This window comes from Oncorhynchus mykiss, chromosome 12 (genome assembly GCF_057628025.1).
Source record: "Oncorhynchus mykiss isolate SJ-2025 chromosome 12, ASM5762802v1, whole genome shotgun sequence".
NCBI lineage: Eukaryota > Metazoa > Chordata > Actinopteri > Salmoniformes > Salmonidae > Oncorhynchus > Oncorhynchus mykiss.
The window spans coordinates 13,911,404-13,929,733 of NC_143033.1; the positions used below are offsets into that span (position 1 = coordinate 13,911,404).

Here is an 18,330-nt window from a genome sequence, read left to right on the forward strand (position 1 = left end):
TAGAGTTCAACTAACTGGGTGGAATAGAGTTCAACTAACTGGGTGGAGTAGAGTTCAACTAACTGGGTGGAGTAGAGTTCAACTAACTGGGTGGAGTGGAGTTCAACTAACTGGGTGGAGTAGAGTTCAACTAACTGGGTGGAGTAGAGTTCAACTAACTGGGTGGAGTGGAGTTCAACTAACTGGGTGGAGTAGAGTTCAACTAACTGGGTGGAATAGAGTTCAACTAACTGGGTGGAGTAGAGTTCAACTAACTGGGTGGAATAGAGTTCAACTAACTGGGTGGATTAGAGTTCAACTAACTGTGTGGAATAAAGTTCAACTAACTAGGTGGAATAGAGTTCAACTAACTGGGTGGAATAGAGTTCAACTAACTGGGTGGAATAGAGTTCAACTAACTGGGTGGAGTAGAGTTCAACTAACTGGGTGGAGTAGAGTTCAACTAACTGGGTGGAGTAGAGTTCAACTAACTGGGTGGAATAGAGTTCAACTAACTGGGTGGAATAGAGTTCAACTAACTAGGTGGAATAGAGTTCAACTAACTGGGTGGAATAGAGTTCAACTAACTGGGTGGAGTAGAGATCAACTAACTGGGTGGAGTAGAGTTCAACTAACTGGGTAGAGTAGAGATCAACTAACTGGGTGGAGTAGAGTTCAACTAACTGGGTGGAGTAGAGTTCAACTAACTGGGTGGAGTAGAGATCAACTAACTGGGTGGAATAGAGTTCAACTAACTAGGTGGAATAGAGTTCAACTAACTGGGTGGAATAGAGTTCAACTAACTGGGTGGAATAGAGTTCAACTAACTGGGTGGAATAGAGATCAACTAACTGGGTGGAATAGAGATCAACTAACTGGGTGGAATAGAGATCAACTAACTGGGTGGAATAGAGATCAACTAACTGGGTGGAATAGAGATCAACTAACTGGGTGGAGTAGAGTTCAACTAACTGGGTGGAATAGAGTTTGACTAACTGGGTGGAGTAGAGTTCAACTAACTGGGTGGAATAGAGATCAACTAACTGGGTGGAATAGAGATCAACTAACTGGGTGGAACTCACTGGGTGGAATAGAGATCAACTAACTGGGTGGAGTAGAGTTCAACTAACTGGGTGGAATAGAGTTTGACTAACTGGGTGGAGTAGAGTTCAACTAACTGGGTGGAATAGAGATCAACTAACTGGGTGGAGTAGAGTTCAACTAACTGGGTGGAATAGAGATCAACTAACTGGGTGGAATAGAGATCAACTAACTGGGTGGAATAGAGTTCAACTAACTAGGTGGAATAGAGTTCAACTAACTGGGTGGAATAGAGATCAACTAACTGGGTGGAATAGAGATCAACTAACTGGGTGGAGTAGAGTTCAACTAACTGGGTGGAATAGAGTTTGACTAACTGGGTGGAGTAGAGTTCAACTAACTGGGTGGAATAGAGATCAACTAACTGGGTGGAATAGAGATCAACTAACTGGGTGGAGTAGAGTTTGACTAACTGACACCTGGATGGAACTACTGTAAAATATTGAACTCATATCTGCCTCAAAAGAAGGACACTTGAATTGTCTTTGAAATACACAACAATATTAGTGAACCCATGTGGGGTAAAACTGAAAGCAGGGTCAATGGTTTTATTTTTATTTGACCTTTATTTAACTAGGCAAGTCAGTTAAGAACAAATTCTTATTTTCAATGACAGCCTAGAAACAGTGGGTTAACTGCCTTGTTCAGGGGCAGAAAGACAGATTTTTACCTTGTCAGCTCAGGGAAAAAATAACAGCCTCTTTGAAAGTACAGTAGCAGTAAAACCAATCAACATTTGATAAGGCTTCCAAGAGTGAGAGAATTGAGATGCCTGACCGAAGACATCTTCTGTACATGAACCTATTCCTTTGCACATCAAACACACTGGCATACAAACCACCCAGACACACAAATCCATCCCCAAAGGGCAGAAGCGTCAGGCGGAGAGTCATGTGAACTTAATAAAAAACGGTGAACAACGTGTGACGACTCTGGCAGAAACTCTGTTATTACCAGAAGGCAATATCACTAACAATCCAAAAACAGCACATAGCCAATAGAGAGAAACAGATTGGCATCTATTGTTTCAATTCTAGGCCTGGACTTATTTAGTCAACTGGTTTGGTCTATAGGCTTTTGGTCGACTGATATTTCTTTGGATGAGCAATAAAGCATTGTAGTTGAAATATTTAATAAGAAAGCGATCCTTAAATAATTAGCAACGCATTCAATAAACCGCTCCATGTCCGGAAATTGCATTCAAGAATGAATGTGACTGTTTCTAGTCTTTGCTTTAATAAAGGCTTTACAATTATTATTTTTTTTTTAAACGTTAGACTCTGGTATGCTTATAATTTATTTAGTGTTGTTTAAACTGTTCCAAACAGTCAGAAAAGGTTTATTGTAATCTAACAGCATCTGTTTGGAAACATAATACGCAGACAAAGCTTGTTCCTTACCTTCTTTTTCTTCATCTCCAGTATTTAACAACTAGTCACATTTATTCCACACATCTGACTTCCCCTTTACTTCCTGAGAAACCAGTACACATTCCCCCATCTCCAGTTTGTCACGTCCTCTGCATCCATTTTGCTGTTTCGGTGTTCAGAGTTTGTTATAACCAATTTATTGATGCGATTATGATATGCTATAGGTCAGGCCCTGTCGTTAACGTGCATGAGATGCATACGTGTCACGTGCACGTTGAGGGAATAGGGACTGTTTTTAACCTAAACAATTTAGCGATTTCAGTAACAGAACTTTTCAGTAAGAAATGGCTGTAAAAAAAAATTATTTATATATTTTACCCTTATTTTACCAGGTAGGCTGACTGAGAACACATTCTCATTTACAGCAACGACCTGGAGAATAGTTACAGGGGAGAGGATAAATGAGCCAATTGTAGACTGGGGATGATTAGGTGACCATTATGGTTTGAGGACCAGATTGGGAATTTAGTCAGGACACCGGGGTTAACACCCCTACTCTTATGATAAGTACCATGGGATATTTAGTGTCCACAGAGAGTCAGGACACCAGGGTTAACACCCCTACTCTTATGATAAGTACCATGGGATATGTAGTGACCACAGAGAGTCAGGACACCAGGGTTAACAACCCTACTCTTATGATAAGTACCATGGGATATGTAGTGACCACAGAGAGTCAGGACACCAGGGTTAACAACCCTACTCTTATGATAAGTACCATGGGATATTTAGTGTCCACAGAGAGTCAGGACACCAGGGTTAACAACCCTACTCTTATAATAAGTACCATGGGATATTTAGTGTCCACAGAGAGTCAGGACACCAGGGTTAACAACCCTACTCTTATGATAAGTGGAATATTTAGTGTCCACAGAGAGTCAGGACACCAGGGTTAACAACCCTACTCTTATGATAAGTACCATGAGATATTTAGTGTCCACAGAGAGTCAGGACACCAGGGTTAACAACCCTACTCTTATGATAAGTGGAATATTTAGTGTCCACAGAGAGTCAGGACACCAGGGTTAACACCCCTACTCTTATGATAAGTACCATGGGATATTTAGTGTCCACAGAGAGTCAGGACACCAGGGTTAACACCCCTAATCTTATGATAAGTACCATGGGATATGTAGTGTCCACAGAAAGTCAGGACACCCGTTTAACGTCCCATCTGAAAGACAGCACCCTACACAGGACAATGTCCCCATTCACTGCCCTGGGGCATTGGGATATTTTTTTAGACCAAAGGAAAGAGTGCCTCTTACTGGCCCTCCAACACAACTTCCAGCAGCATCTGGTCTCCCATCCAGGGACCAACCCTGCTTAGCTTCAGAGGCAGGGTGGTAGACTACTGGCAGGGTGGTAGACTACTGGCAGGGTGGTATACTACTGGCAGGGTGGTAGACTACTGGCAGGGTGGTAGACTACTGGCAGGGTGGTATACTGCTGGCAGGGTGGTAGACTACTGGCAGGGTGGTATACTGCTGGCAGGGTGGTAGACTACTGGCAGGGTGGTATACTGTTGGCAGGGTGGTATACTACTGGCAGGGTGGTAGACTACTGGCAGGGTGGTATACTGCTGGCAGGGTGGTATACTACTGGCAGGGTGGTATACTACTGACAGGGTGGTATACTACTGGCAGGGTGGTATGCTGCTGGCAGGGTGGTACACTACTGGCAGGGTGGTATGCTGCTGGCAGGGTGGTATACTACTGGCAGGGTGGTATACTACTGGCAGGGTGGTATGCTGCTGGCAGGGTGGTATGCTGCTGGCAGGGTGGTATGCTGCTGGCATTATGTTGCAGCTTCAGCAACACGGACAGCGCGATTCACACTGTTGATGCTCTGTGGTGGTCGCTGCAGCATGGAGGACAGAGAGACAACGGATACTAGTCCCCCAGTCACTCACTGACATTTTTTTTTTTAACACAGTCTGAGCTCGGCACGTTTTAAAATTTCAACCAATCAATTGGTCGAAATAACAGATGACTCTCGGTCTACCAAGATTTATTTTTAGTCGGGGGGGCAGCCCTATTCAATACACACTCAGTGGTAAATGAAGAAAATAACTATTTCTATAGTGTATTCTCTGTCTTCAATAAAACATTGACAATGGAGGAAGACTGAATGTATTGCACTGTGTCCTTTGACAGCATTGTCGTGAAGACGTACGTCTCCAAAAGCATTTACACTTTAGACAGTTTGACAACAGTTTGTGAATTGAATACGAAAAGTGACAATTCAATCAAATATATACAGTAAGTAAAACATGCATAAAAGACTACGTACAGCTTTGAAATATTTTAAAATAAATACATTTTAATAGTCACACCGTAACTGCTCAAAGACTAAATAAATTCAGATAGGACTGCTGTACAGGCAACTCTGAAAACCCCTCGATGGAGCCTGTACCCAGAACACTGGATTCATTGCAGAGGCAGCCTCAATGTCTGGCCACACCTTCATCACTGCAAAATTCCTAACATGAAAACATCCATAAAAGAAAGTAATCAACCTGAATCACACTTTCTTTTTCCTGCCATCTCTCATTCAGTCTCTTTCTTCTTCAAATATACAAAATCCAATAAATATTCAACTTTGGTCCACTAGGAAAATAAAGCCCCTGTGTCCGTTGTATATTTGCTCCCAAATGTCAGAGTACTAAAGAGAGAAAAGTGACAAGAAGCCAAAACTTGTGAAAAAGTCTAATAAATATCCAGTAACATTGGTTTAAAAACACTTGAGCACTACATAGGGTTCCATTTGGAACAGCCTGGTCTGAACCAGCCTGTTTCATACTGTAGTGTTGTGGCCCCGGCTGGAAAAGTGAAATGTCTTGAAGCATCTGGGTCTGGACATACAGTGGTACTGTTTAACGTCCCACATTACCGTGTGTGTGTGTGTGGCACAGTATTACTGTGGCCATAATGTTTATCTTAGGGCTCTCTCTCACTCCACAGCTGCTATTCTGCTCTTTCTCCCTCTCTTTCTCCCCCTGGCTTTCTGTGATGTAATGAGCAGGAGGAGAAAGGTAGGGGGGCAGACAGACGGACAAGACGTTTACCACACCCAGCCAGAGGCAGAATGTTCCTCAGCTAACAGCAGCTCACAGCATTCTCAGTACTCACCATCAACATTCACTTTCATTAACATTAAGACAGATGTGAGGTTGATTTAATGATTCCCAACCCTCCCTGTGCTCCACAACGTAAGAGCCCCATCGGTATAGCAGCAGACACTCCTAGACTAGAACAGATCACATATGTGGGGCAAATCTTTGGAGATGATCAACTATTCTGGAGCTTAATCACTTCTCTATAACCTTCTGCTTTGACACAACGACCACATTCTCCTCATAAGTGAAGTGCAATGTAGTTTGGTTACAGAGCCAGACAGGCTCTGATGATGAGGAAGTTTGTCGAAACGAGTCATCCAGTCAATGATTACGCTGATCCCTCAGTTGTAAACTAGTTCAACTGAGACTACTAATTAAAGCCCGACCAATATTTTTTTGGGGATCCGATACGATTCAGATTTTTGGGGTGACAAAACTTACTGATATATCTGCTGATATACTCTTATCCACATAAATTGCCGTCCAAGAAATACACTTCAAATGTTGATTTCTTACACTGTGAAATGAATAACACTTCATGGGAACAGCCGCAATCATTCAGAAAAGCATGAGATTATTTTTTTCCCCATCCTATTCATTGAACATCGTTTATCGGTGGAATAGCCCATATCAGCCAATAATATCAGTGAACCAATATATCGGTCAGGCTTTACTAATAACCCTGGTGTTTGAGCACCTAAACAAAGTCCTCTCTTTCTCTGCCTCAGAACAACTCAGATGTAAATAAATGATGTAGACCTACAAGATTCTCTTCAGAGTTTGAGGTTGTTGCACCCCTCAGCGCACAATGTTGTAAATAATCTGTTTCTGTAAAAACCACAAGGGCAAACATTTAAATAAGTTGTTATTGACAGCTCCACTCAGCTAGGCATAAGAAAGCAGCAATCAAGTGTTTCTCCATTTTTTTAAAGGCCCAATGCAGCTATTTTTATATTAACATCAAATCATTTCTGGGTAACAATTAAGTACCTTACTGTATTAGTAGTAGATTATAAATGCCGCAGGCTGCCTGGGGCTCAACCCTGCTAGGTTCTCCTTGTAACCCCACTCACTCTACTGGCATCCTGGTGCTTGCCTACGGAGGAGCAAGGGGAACTGCCCCTCCCTAACGTCAGGCTATGTTCAAACCCTACATCCCAACCCGAGCACTCCATTCTGCCACCTCTGGTCTCTTGGCTCTCCCACCCCTACGGGAGGGACGTTCCCGCTCAACTCAGTCAAAGCTCTTCTCTGTCCTGGCACCCCAATGGTGGAACAAGCTTCCCCCCGAAGTCAGGACAGCCCATCTTTCTGAAACGTCTGGAACCCCTACCTCTTTGAAGAGCATCTTAAATAACTCTCACAGTGTTTTACTGGCACTGACTTTGCTGATAGATACTTTGTTGAGGGAAAATGTACTTGATACGACTGTGATGTGTTGTTGTCTCACCTAGCTGTCTTAAGATGAATCTGCTAATTGTAATTTGCTCTAGATAAGTGCGCCTGCTAAATTACTAAAATGGAAATGGAACAGGAAAAAATTCATTTTGACTGCATTGGACCTTTAAGTAACGCGAGTCCTTTTCTGCATTCTATACATTGTAGCACAAATACAAATAGTTTCCCAGACTGCTAGGAAGACACAGAGTCCCAGAAAAACACCCTAAAACAACATGTTCTTCTTACAGTTTGTGTTTTTGGCAAGTACTGTCAGAAGGGAGGTCTTCAGTCACCTCAACTCTCACCCGCTGAAACGACGTAGCCATAACGCCGTCATCTATATCAGGAGTCAAAGGTTAGGGTAACTCCACATCCCACCTCTCCCACCTCTCTCGTGGCTGGGGCTGAGCCTTGGCTGTACTTCCCAAGCGGGTCTCACAGCTCTCAGGCCCTGGAGACGATCCCGTCAGTGGCAGCAGTGGCCAGGGACGCAACACTCCAACAAACCTTCAACTGTCGAGAAACAGCAGCATCTGCAGCATCTGGAGCGACACAACTCCCTGTGAAGCCTGTTCCCTTTAGCTCAGCATCAGTATGGGACATGCTTAGTGCTATAACAACACGATACTCTGACTCAACCGCCACAAGGCTCTCTGGGAGATCCTAGACATGGCATGTGGAGCGTGTGCAGATGGGCCCCTGGCCGTACCCTGGTGAGGGGCTGAAGGACTTCTTACTGTCCACGCGCTGCACACAGAACAAACAGAGGCGTTTTAAACCCTTCCTGAAGGCACTGTTGGACAGACTATAGATCAGACAGTTAAAGAAGCTGTTGCTGATAGCCAGCCAGGTGGTGATGAACGAGGCGGCAGGGTGACTGTAGATGTCAGCGCTCTCCAGCAGGAAATACAGGATATAGGGAAGCCAGAGGAGGTAGAAGACGCTGGTGATGCGGAACAGCACCATGGCGTAGCGTTTGTCCGTGCACGCCGGCGCATGCTGCGGCTGGCCATCCTGTCCCAGAGAGCCTTCCTGTGGGCCGAAGCGGGCGCGGCGCTCGCTGATCTCCCTCGTATGCTGCCGACAGATCCGGAAGATGTTGACATAGGTGAAGCAGACCGTCATGGCGGCTGGCGCGTAGAGCAGCGCCACAATGAACGATGTGAAGAGTGGCCTCGTCTCCCACTCCACCGCGCACCACTCCACCACGTCGCCGTGGTAGCCGGGCTTCCCCCAGCCGAAGAAGGAGGGCAAGAAGACAAGGGCGGAATAGACCCAGATGAGGAGGATGCACGCGCGGATCCGGCACGGCGTCGCCAAGGTAGCGTACGACAGAGGCCGTGTTATCGCCATGTAGCGGTCCACGCTAACACACGCCAGCGACGCCATGGAAACGCTCTTCAACACGGAAACCATGTAACCAAACACCTTACAGGTAAGCTCCTCGTCCAGGCCTTTCAGGTGGTGGAGGAGGGACAGGGAGGGGATGAGGCAGCTGACACCCACCAACAGGTCTGCGTAGGCCATGGTCTGGATGAAGGCACTGGTTGTGTGGTGCTGGAGAAGAGGAGCACAGTGGAACACAAAGATCACCACCAGGTTGCCAGAGATGATGAGGACGGTAAGCAGCAGGATGATGGCTACCTCCAGTAGACAGGTGTTTAAGATCTGGCTGTAGCCCACGTCCAGGAGGCAGAAAGGAGGGCCGCTCAGGTTGAGGAGCTCAAGCTCCAGCAGGTCCAGGGAAGAGTTCATCATCTTGCAGCCAGAGAGCCTTCTGAAAGCTCCTGGTCTGAAACCAAATCAACCGACAGAGGGCAGGAGGCTCCAGAAAGATCCTTGTCTGGTCTGATCCTAGACGCAGAGACAGGGGGCTTGGCTGGGGCTGGTAGTCCTGGTCCTAGACGCAGAGACAGGGGGCTTGGCTGGGGCTGGTAGTCCTGGTCCTAGACGCAGAGACAGGGGGCTTGGCTGGGGCTGGTAGTCCTGGTCCTAGTCCTGGTCCTAGTCCTGGTCCTAGCTCAGCAGCAGATCAGGCTGGTGGCCGAGAGAGAGGAGCCGTGTACCCTCTGCCATATCAGCAGCAACGTGAAGACTAGCCCTCGACCAGGATCTGGGAGTCCCCCAGGGCATCCCTCACTGTGCAGACACAGACGGTTCAATCATACAGATGGAGGACAAATACTATGGCAGCCTATCCTTCTACTCCTCTGGTTCTCTCCTTAGAAAAGACATAGACAACACTTGCCGCGCTCTGTGCCTGCCCTGCAAGAGTAGCAGGGAAAATATAGAAAACGGTCAACAAGTTTGATCGTCTTGGCTTACAGGAATTCCTGTATGTCTCTAAAAAATGCAGTCACAAATTCTCAAATATTCCAGGTGATATAGAGTTCGATGTTTCCAGAAACTTTGTGTCCTCTCCAAACACGGAAAGATCAGGCGGATTGCGTCCAAAGAGCAGAATTTCTTCACAGCAACTTCAGCAGAAATGATCCTCCACGAATGTCTTAGGCAGTCCCGGTCTCCCTCACGCAGGGAAAGGTGAGAATAAATGTAAATGAATGAAGATGAAGGCGCAGCCTCAAGGAGGTGATTGGCATTTCAAACAGAGTCTGGGTCTACTCAGAAAGGCAGCAGCGTGTGGAGTGGAAATGAGAGAGCAGGAGGAGCAGGCATACCGATGCAGCGACCCCAACCTCTCTCTCTGTCCCTTTCCTTTGCTCTCTCCCTCTTCTGTGGAGCGGATTCAGTCTTGTTTCTCTCACAGTCTGCTCTCTCTTAACTACCTCTCTCTCTGCTCCTTCTCTCCCTCTTCTGTGGAGCGGATTCAGTCTTGTTTCTCTCACAGTCTCCTTCTCTCCCTCTTCTGTGGATCAGATTCAGTCTTGTTTCTCTCACGCTCTGCTCTCTCTAACTACCTCTCTTTCTGCTCCTTCTCTCCCTCTTCTGTGGAGCGGATTCAGTCTTGTTTCTCTCACGGTCTGCTCTCTCTAACTACCTCTCTTTCTGCTCCTTCTCTCCCTCTTCTGTGGAGCGGATTCAGTCTTGTTTCTCTCACGGTCTGCTCTCTCTAACTACCTCTCTCTCCCTGCAGCAGGCAGGGTAGAGACACTCCTCCCCCTGTTCTGGCTCCAGCCAGTAAGCAGCTGTGGGTACACAAGTCTCACTCGTTCATCCCATGACTGACTGACTGGCTGGCTGCACACAGCATACCCCTGCCGCCACTATCTAACTCCCACACACACCACCTCTCTCTCATATGCACACACCGTCTTATCTAGAAACACCTGGTGCATTATGGTCATACCAGTCTCATGTTAAAAAGGCCCTTCTCCCCATCTCTCTTCTTGTTAGATACCTTTAGGATGTATATAACCACATTTGGATCCCAGCGGTTTTGCTAGCATATGTTTCTGTCTGCAGCCATATAGGTTTTAATATTGGGTTATTTGTGTACTCCTATAATACAAACAATGTCCTCACTCTCCCTCTTCCAAATACCATGGTTGGAGTTTCACTTCCATTTTTATGAAGTTAATCAGGAAGTTAACCGAAATGCCAATCCCAATTGTTCCTCATTGCTTGACTGACACACACGTAGTACCTCACTAGTACTAGGCGAACTCTCTCAGATTCACACATTTTCACATAGTTGAAATGACATCAGTGGATGTTATCTGTGCTTTGGGTCCTTGGTCTCACCCAGTTGATGCTAAATCAAATAAATACTCATGTGTTTTTTGGAACTTAGCTATATGTACTGTGTATTGTTATAGTAATTGTCTTAGCAGCCAGGACAGGGCTTTCCCATCAAACTGTATTGTGGGAGATCTTGACTTTATATGAGCAGGGCATTGGGAGTACACAATTATAGCATATCTGTGTTTTCAAACCTTATTGTCCATCTTGTGAAGGAATTTAGCATTTTTCTTCAACTTTAACCGTAAACACCACAGAAACACTGAAACGACATGTTTGCAGTCATTGAATGTGCTCCCAGTAAAAGCCTGTGTGGCTGTGGGCGCTGGCCAACATTAGCAGGTCAGCCTGAACTAGCACCTCCCATTAACATGCAGCATATCAATAAAACAATACCAAATTTGACATTTAAGACCATACTTCCAGAGTTTACAACATGTTTAAGATTGGCTTATGTGATTTGTATTAATATGAATATAGCTAGTGTCCCTCAGGGGACTCACTGTGTGAGATGAGTGTGTTTACATGCACTTCTTTCCTCAAGGCCCTTCATTGAAGTGTGTGTGTGTCATCTCTCATACACCTGCTTCTCATTAGGCTGCATCACCAGATGCTTTTCCTTCATTTAGCTTCTGCTCTGAGGACCACAGAGTGTCTTCTGCTCTGAGGACCGCAGAGTGTCTTCTGCTCTGAGGACCGCAGAGTGTCTTCTGCTCTGAGGACCGCAGAGTGTCTTCTGCTCTGAGGACCGCAGAGTGTCTTCTGCTCTGAGGACCGCAGAGTGTCTTCTGCTCTGAGGACCGCAGAGTGTCTTCTGCTCTGAGGACCACAGAGTGTCTTCTGCTCTGAGGACCACAGAGTGTCTTCTGCTCTGAGGACCACAGAGTGTCTTCTGCTCTGAGGACCACAGAGTGTCTTCTGCTCTGAGGACCACAGAGTGTCTTCTGCTCTGAGGACCACAGAGTGTCTTCTGCTCTGAGGACCACAGAGTGTCTTCTGAACTGAAGACGCTCATCACAACACAGTCCAGTCATGCCTCCCACAGATGTAGGCCAAGGACGGCCGAAACCGTCACAATTAAAAACGTTTTGAATTGCGAGTTGTGCATTTTCCTTTCTTAAGCTCATTTATTTTGCACCTTTTCTCAAGTTGGTTGACAACCCTTCCTCACGTAAAAACAATGAATAATGAAGATGAAAGAGTTGTCATTGGTCAAACTGACGGAGCATGACTTAGATGTTGCCTACTGGTCTGTCCCACAATGACTGACTGCCTTGTCTTTGAGTTTCTTCCCAGACGCATCACTGTCTGTCTCTCCGCCGTCCGTCCATCTCTACCGCAGTGTGTCTGTCACGGTCCGGATATCTTTGTTAGTTCTGCAGTGTCTCATCAGGCCTCGTGGCAGAGAGATGGATGTAGCGTGATGAAGCTCAAAGATGCACCGCCAGAGTCGGGCACGCACCTCTCCCCTCTGCTCTGCACACACCAGAGGCTAAGTATAGAGGCTATATTTATAATATACAAGACAACACTGGGGTCATCCATTATGAATGAATGAATGAATGAATGAGAGAGACATGATCAACTGGCTTTGTATGATAATACATCTAACATACAACAGACGTAATAACAACAACAAAAGAAACCAAGTTCCACAACCCTCCAGGTAGAAAACCTCTTCTTGGAAGAATTAGAAGATTGACTCTGACAGAATGATGCTTCAGGATAGTGACGGGCTTCCGGTCTTAACATTCTGTAGTGTGGTGGGTCTGGAGCAAACACACACACACACACTTTTTTTAAAGGGTGTGTCCTGTGGGCCTGGAGCAAATACAAACACAGACAAAAACACAGACAGACCGACAGGAGAGTCTGAGAGAACAGGCAGGTCATTGTGGGAGCGTTTGTTTTCCCTAACAGCGTGGGGTGAGGTGACGTGCGTGGGGCCAGGGCCTCAGCAGCAGCACTGTGTCTGACCTCTATGGTGTCTGACCTCTCTGGTCTCTGTTTATGGACAGAAGGACTGGGACACATCTGGAGGCAGTATGGATATATGGGCTGTGTGTGGTAGTGGGGTGAATGGGTGCTTGCGTAGCCAACTGCCATCCAACCAGCACACGGCCACAAGCTTTGTAACGAGAGAGAGCACACACTAGTAGAACCCCCTCCCAGTCCACCGTAACCAAATAACACAGACAAGCATGTGGACAGCACCAGACAGCAACAGGACGAGGAAGAGGAGGCTGTGGAGGAAGAGGAGGAGGAGGTGGAGAATGATGCGGAAGGGAGGAGAAGGATGAGGAGGGAAGGAAGGAAGAGCTGGTGGAGGTAGAGGAGGAGGAAGAAGAGGTGTCAGCCACAGGTTAAGACATGGGCTCTGTTTGGTCTGAAAAACAGTGAATGTATCAAAGAACATAGAAAACTTCTAGAATCTCTGTGGAAATACCCTCAGGTTCAGCCATTCTGTACAACAGCAGCACCATGAGAGAACATCCTGTGTCAGTCATGGAGGATCTCGTGTCATCAAGCCCCAAATCTGGGAAGCTGGCGAGGAGGAAAAGGAAAAGGATGATGATAAAGCTGATTGGGGAAACTGCTGTAGGGGATGGCCATTACTGCACAGCCAAACACACAGGTTTCTAGACTTGCGTCAGACACAGTGTATACTGTTAGACCTGGAAAGTGTGATGCTGATTCACTGGAGGGCGGTGCCATTTTTTTTTAGGAGCATGGCCTTACTTCTACTACAGCATATTGGATGACTGTCATTCATATTCCATTCACCCAGTTCAATGTAACAGCCATAGGTTTAGGCTACTGCATGATACTGAAATGTTCCCTGTACTCATCATGAGGTTGTTACAACCTAGACTATGAATGACAGTTAAAAATGTAGGTTCACAGGTCGAGAAACATTAGTAATAGTCATAAAGGTGACAGACACATTCAATACTGTTTTGCACACTCCTGCCTGCATGTAGCGAGAGTTTCTATTGGACGAATTCAGATATGTCTACCCTCATTTCGTTTAAGAAACGTTTTTTCAACAGAATTGGCGGAATGAATACACCACTGATCACAAACACACTTCACTTTCATAGCAGCCACATACAAACAGCATGATACCTTTGATCGTTGTATAATGACTTCTTGCATCTACACACTCCCCTCCACTCACCTTTTCCTTCGCTTGTGGACTTCAGTGCACAACACATCAGCTGTCTGTGACCAGGCAAAAAAAAAAAACTTTAAGCCAAACCTTCATATCATGACCGCTAACTGCTATCACTGTCAACATATTAACGTCATAGTCAACATAGCTACATAGCTACTGGAACTAACGCGTTAGTAAACCCGCTACAATAATGAAGTACAGTGTACAGTCAGCAGCAAGCAGTCACGCCGGCTGACCCCTGTGGAAATACATTAATAAAACCAAAAACTTAACTTGACTAGGAAGAGTTCCATTGTTGGACAACCATAGCCATCTAGCTAACATAGTATCCCTCTCTGTTTCAGTAGCCTAAACTAGCTACCTGCATACGCTAGCTAAGTAAGTGAAAAAAATACGACGAAACTTCTCTCTCCTCTCCTCCATTTTTGAGGAAATTAATTTGTTCAAAACTGTTCAACTATCGTCTTTCGCTCTTTGAGTCGACTACTCACCACATTTTATGCACTGCAGTGCTAACTAGCTGTAGGGTGGACAACAAGAGCTCTGGTTGGAGGACGTCCTCTGGAAGTTGTCGTAATTACTGTGTAAGTCTATAGAAGGGTGTGAGAACCAAAAGCCTCCTAGGTTGAAGTCAATGTACGACGACGGAAGCTATTATTTGGTGTCATGTGAATATATTTAATATAGTTTTATTTAAAAAGGATAAAAATACAATTGTGAAACATTAAAGTTAATAAGTTCACTGAGGAGGATGGTCCTCCCCTTCCTCCTCGGAGGAGCCTCCACTGAGCTACTAAATGCAATGTAAATTATATTGGTATATGTACCTATCTATCCAGTGCAGTTGGGGCAGCGGTCAGTTGTGAGTGAATGTATCAATATCCTCTATGTTAGTGTATGCAGTATGATGGACCGACTGGTTTAAATGTGTCTGATGTGAGAATGTATGTGATACTTTTAATGTTTCTTAATGTTTCTTTCTATTTTTTATTGAACCTTTATTTAACTAGGCAAGTCAGTTAAAAACACATTCTTATTTACAATGAAGGCCTCCCATGGGGACGTGGATATAAAAAAAGAGGTCAAATAGGACAAAAACACACATCACGACAAGAGAGACAACACTACATAAAGAGAGACCTAAGACAGTAGTAACACCACATGACAACAACATGGTAGTAACACAACATGACAACATGGTAGTAACACCACATGACAACAACATGGTAGTAACACAACATGACAACAACATGGTAGTAACACCACATGACAACAACATGGTAGTAACACCACATGACAACAACATGGTAGCAACACAACATGACAACATGGTAGTAACACAACATGACAACAACATGGTAGCAACACAACATGACAACATGGTAGCAACACAACATGACAACATGGTAGTAACACCACATGACAACAACATGGTAGCAACACAACATGACAACAACATGGTAGTAACACCACATGACAACAACATGGTAGTAACACCACATGACAACATGGTAGTAACACCACATGACAACATGGTAGTAACACCACATGACAACAACATGGTAGTAACACAACATGACAACAACATGGTAGTAACACCACATGACAACAACATTGTAGTAACACCACATGACAACAACATGGTAGCAACACAACATGACAACATGCTAGCAACACAACATGACAACATGGTAGTAACACCACATGACAACAACATGGTAGCAACACAACATGACAACATGGTAGTAACACTACATGACAACATGGTAGTAACACTACATGACAACATGGTAGTAACACCACATGACAACATGGTAGTAACACCACATGACAACAACATGGTAGTAACACAACATGACAACAACATGGTAGTAACACCACATGACAACAACATGGTAGCAACACAACATGACAACACAGCATGGTAGTAACACCACATGACAACAACATGGTAGCAACACAACATGACAACACAGCATGGTAGTAACACCACATGACAACAACATGGTAGCAACACAACATGACAACACAGCATGGTAGTAACACAACATGACAACAACATGGTAGCAACACAACATGGCAGCAGATGTGAGGTGATGCCAAAGACAATAAAGTTTTTTTTTATTCTTTCCAAAATGGCACCCTAATCCCAACGCAGTGAACTATGTTTTACCAGGGCCCTATAGGATTCTGGTTAAAAGTAGGAAACCGTAGATAATTGGGTGCCATTTGGGATCATACAATAACGCCATACAGGCTGCAGTTAGAGTATCATAACTGAAACTCAGTATTATTTAAACCCATACCTCTGTGGATAGTACTCAGGATTACCTGACAAGGCTAAATCATAATAGATTGTGGGTGTAAGATATAAGTTCAACCCAGGAATAGGCTATTTAGATTTCAAGTTTTGTGTAGGTACTATGTACTTTGTTAGGATTCGTTGAATAGATGTCTTTTGTACCCACAGTGATTCCTTACTTGACTTTTTAGGACCACATGGTAACGTGGCTGAAACCTGAAATAGAATGCAGATCAGATACGGTGGTATTTCCTGTTGCCAATACCATTGAATCAAGTACAATGGTGGAGTGCAGAGAGAGGAACAGAATAGTGGTTGTTAAACCCAACACAAAAGTTCACATAAGGTCAGGCTATTAGACCTCCGTAGATTCAATTTGCCAATCAGAGTGACCGTGGAGAGAGTCCACTATAAACCTAATGTAGAGCATGGTGTATTCAAGGACTGACATTTTGTCAACAGCAATGTGCAAGACAAATGACTCTCCACATGGTAGCTTGTTATCAATGCATCTGATGGGGCTTAGGAAAAACACCATAAGGATTTAATTCATGGTTGTGAGCTGGTAGAGCCTTTACATGTAGAAAAATACCAGATGAATCAACCATACAAACGTCGACCTCCACAGGGGTATACCACAAAGCAGGATGAATGAGTTAGCCAGCTAACATGCCTAAATATTCTGAAATATCATTCTTTTTTTGCATGAAATGGACATGGTCTAATCGACTCAACAAACCCACAAATCATTTGAATTGAAAACAAATCACATTTTGACTAACTTCCGTATCTGTGTGCAATCCCAGCAGTATGTATTTCCCCCTGACACTCACACATTCTACTATTTGTACATCGTCACAACACTACATAAAGTATAGCTAATGTAACATTTTAAACTGCTAATCATTTTATTTTTCTCTTGAAACTTTTTGTGTGTGTAATGTTTACTGTTACTGTCTGACTGTTGTTGTTTAGTTTTTTCACTGTTGCTTTTTGTCATTGTATTTTAGTTTTTTCACTTGCTTTGGCCATGTAAACATGTTTCCCAAGACAATAAAGCCCCTATAATGTTTTATTGAACAGACACAGAGAGAGAGAGAAACATAGACAGAGAGAGAGATGGCGAGAGAGAGTGAGAAATACAGCAGAGAGAGAGTAAATGAGAGCAAGAGACAGAGAGAAGGAGAGAGAGAGGGATAGAAAGCGAGCGAGGGAGCAAAAAAGAGGACAGGCTGTACGTACAAGGACACACATGGATGTTATTTCCCCACTTACAAACAGTACAAAGACTTACAATCAGTGCAAAGAAAGGCCACATAAAGATAAGGGTTCTCATTTAGCTCCAGTGCAGCATGGTTTTAGTCACTCAGTAGTCACTAGGCTAATAGCCCCCCAAAATCAAATCCTTGTAGATACCTTTAGCATGGACCACCTCAAATTAAACATACATGTGGATTCAAAGTACTCCTCTAGTTCATCTATGCAGAGAATCATGTTGATTCTTAATAAGTTACCACCAGGCACTTAGGAGTGGGGAACGCCACACATTCACATTCCAAGGCCATAATAAAATAAAACAATGTTTTGTTTAGGGGAAAAAAGGTTGTGTTTATGATTCCAACGTGATGATTCCTCTCGTCAGTGAGTAGTGGTGACCTGGTTAGATCTGGGAATGTCTCGTGTCTCGAGTCATCAGGTACAAGCAGTCCTACTTAGAGGAGGATAAATAAAGCAGCAATCGTCTCAGCACTTTGTATCTGTGTGTGTGTGTGTGTGTGTGTGTGTGTGTGTGTGTGTGTGTGTGTGTGTGTGTGTGTGTGTGTGTGTGTGTGTGTGTGTGTGTGTGTGTGTGTGTGTGTGTGTATTTCTGGCGTGCTCCACAAACCTCCATGGTCTGACAGAAAATACATTTATCTAGAGCTACCGCCCCGGTGAAGTCTACTCTCTCATCCAGATCAATATCACTCCACCACCATCTTAGCATTACCACAGTCAGCAGGATACTCACACAAACAATACTGGGCTAGTGATGTCTTACGACAACACAGACGCACGCGCGCACACACACACACACACACGTCCTGCA

The 18,330-nt window shown here is 44.6% G+C and overlaps 2 protein-coding genes across 5 annotated transcripts in view; both read right to left on the bottom strand.

The window, feature by feature from the left end:
* LOC110536788 (rab GTPase-activating protein 1) overlaps positions 1-18,330 on the bottom strand; it is a 212,942-nt gene that overhangs the window by 99,812 nt on the left and 94,800 nt on the right. The gene's annotated exons all lie outside the window — the stretch shown is intronic.
* LOC110536985 (putative G protein-coupled receptor 21) lies at positions 4,627-10,327 on the bottom strand. The gene has a single exon (XM_021622667.3). It carries the CDS (start codon positions 8,824-8,826, stop codon positions 7,732-7,734), a length of 1,095 nt encoding a protein of 364 aa, XP_021478342.1. The 5' UTR covers positions 8,827-10,327; the 3' UTR covers positions 4,627-7,731.

Coding starts and splice junctions, on each gene's coding strand:
- LOC110536985 (XM_021622667.3), bottom strand. CDS start 8,826: ATGATGAACTCTTCCCTGGACCTGCTGGAGCTTGAGCTCCTCAACCTG.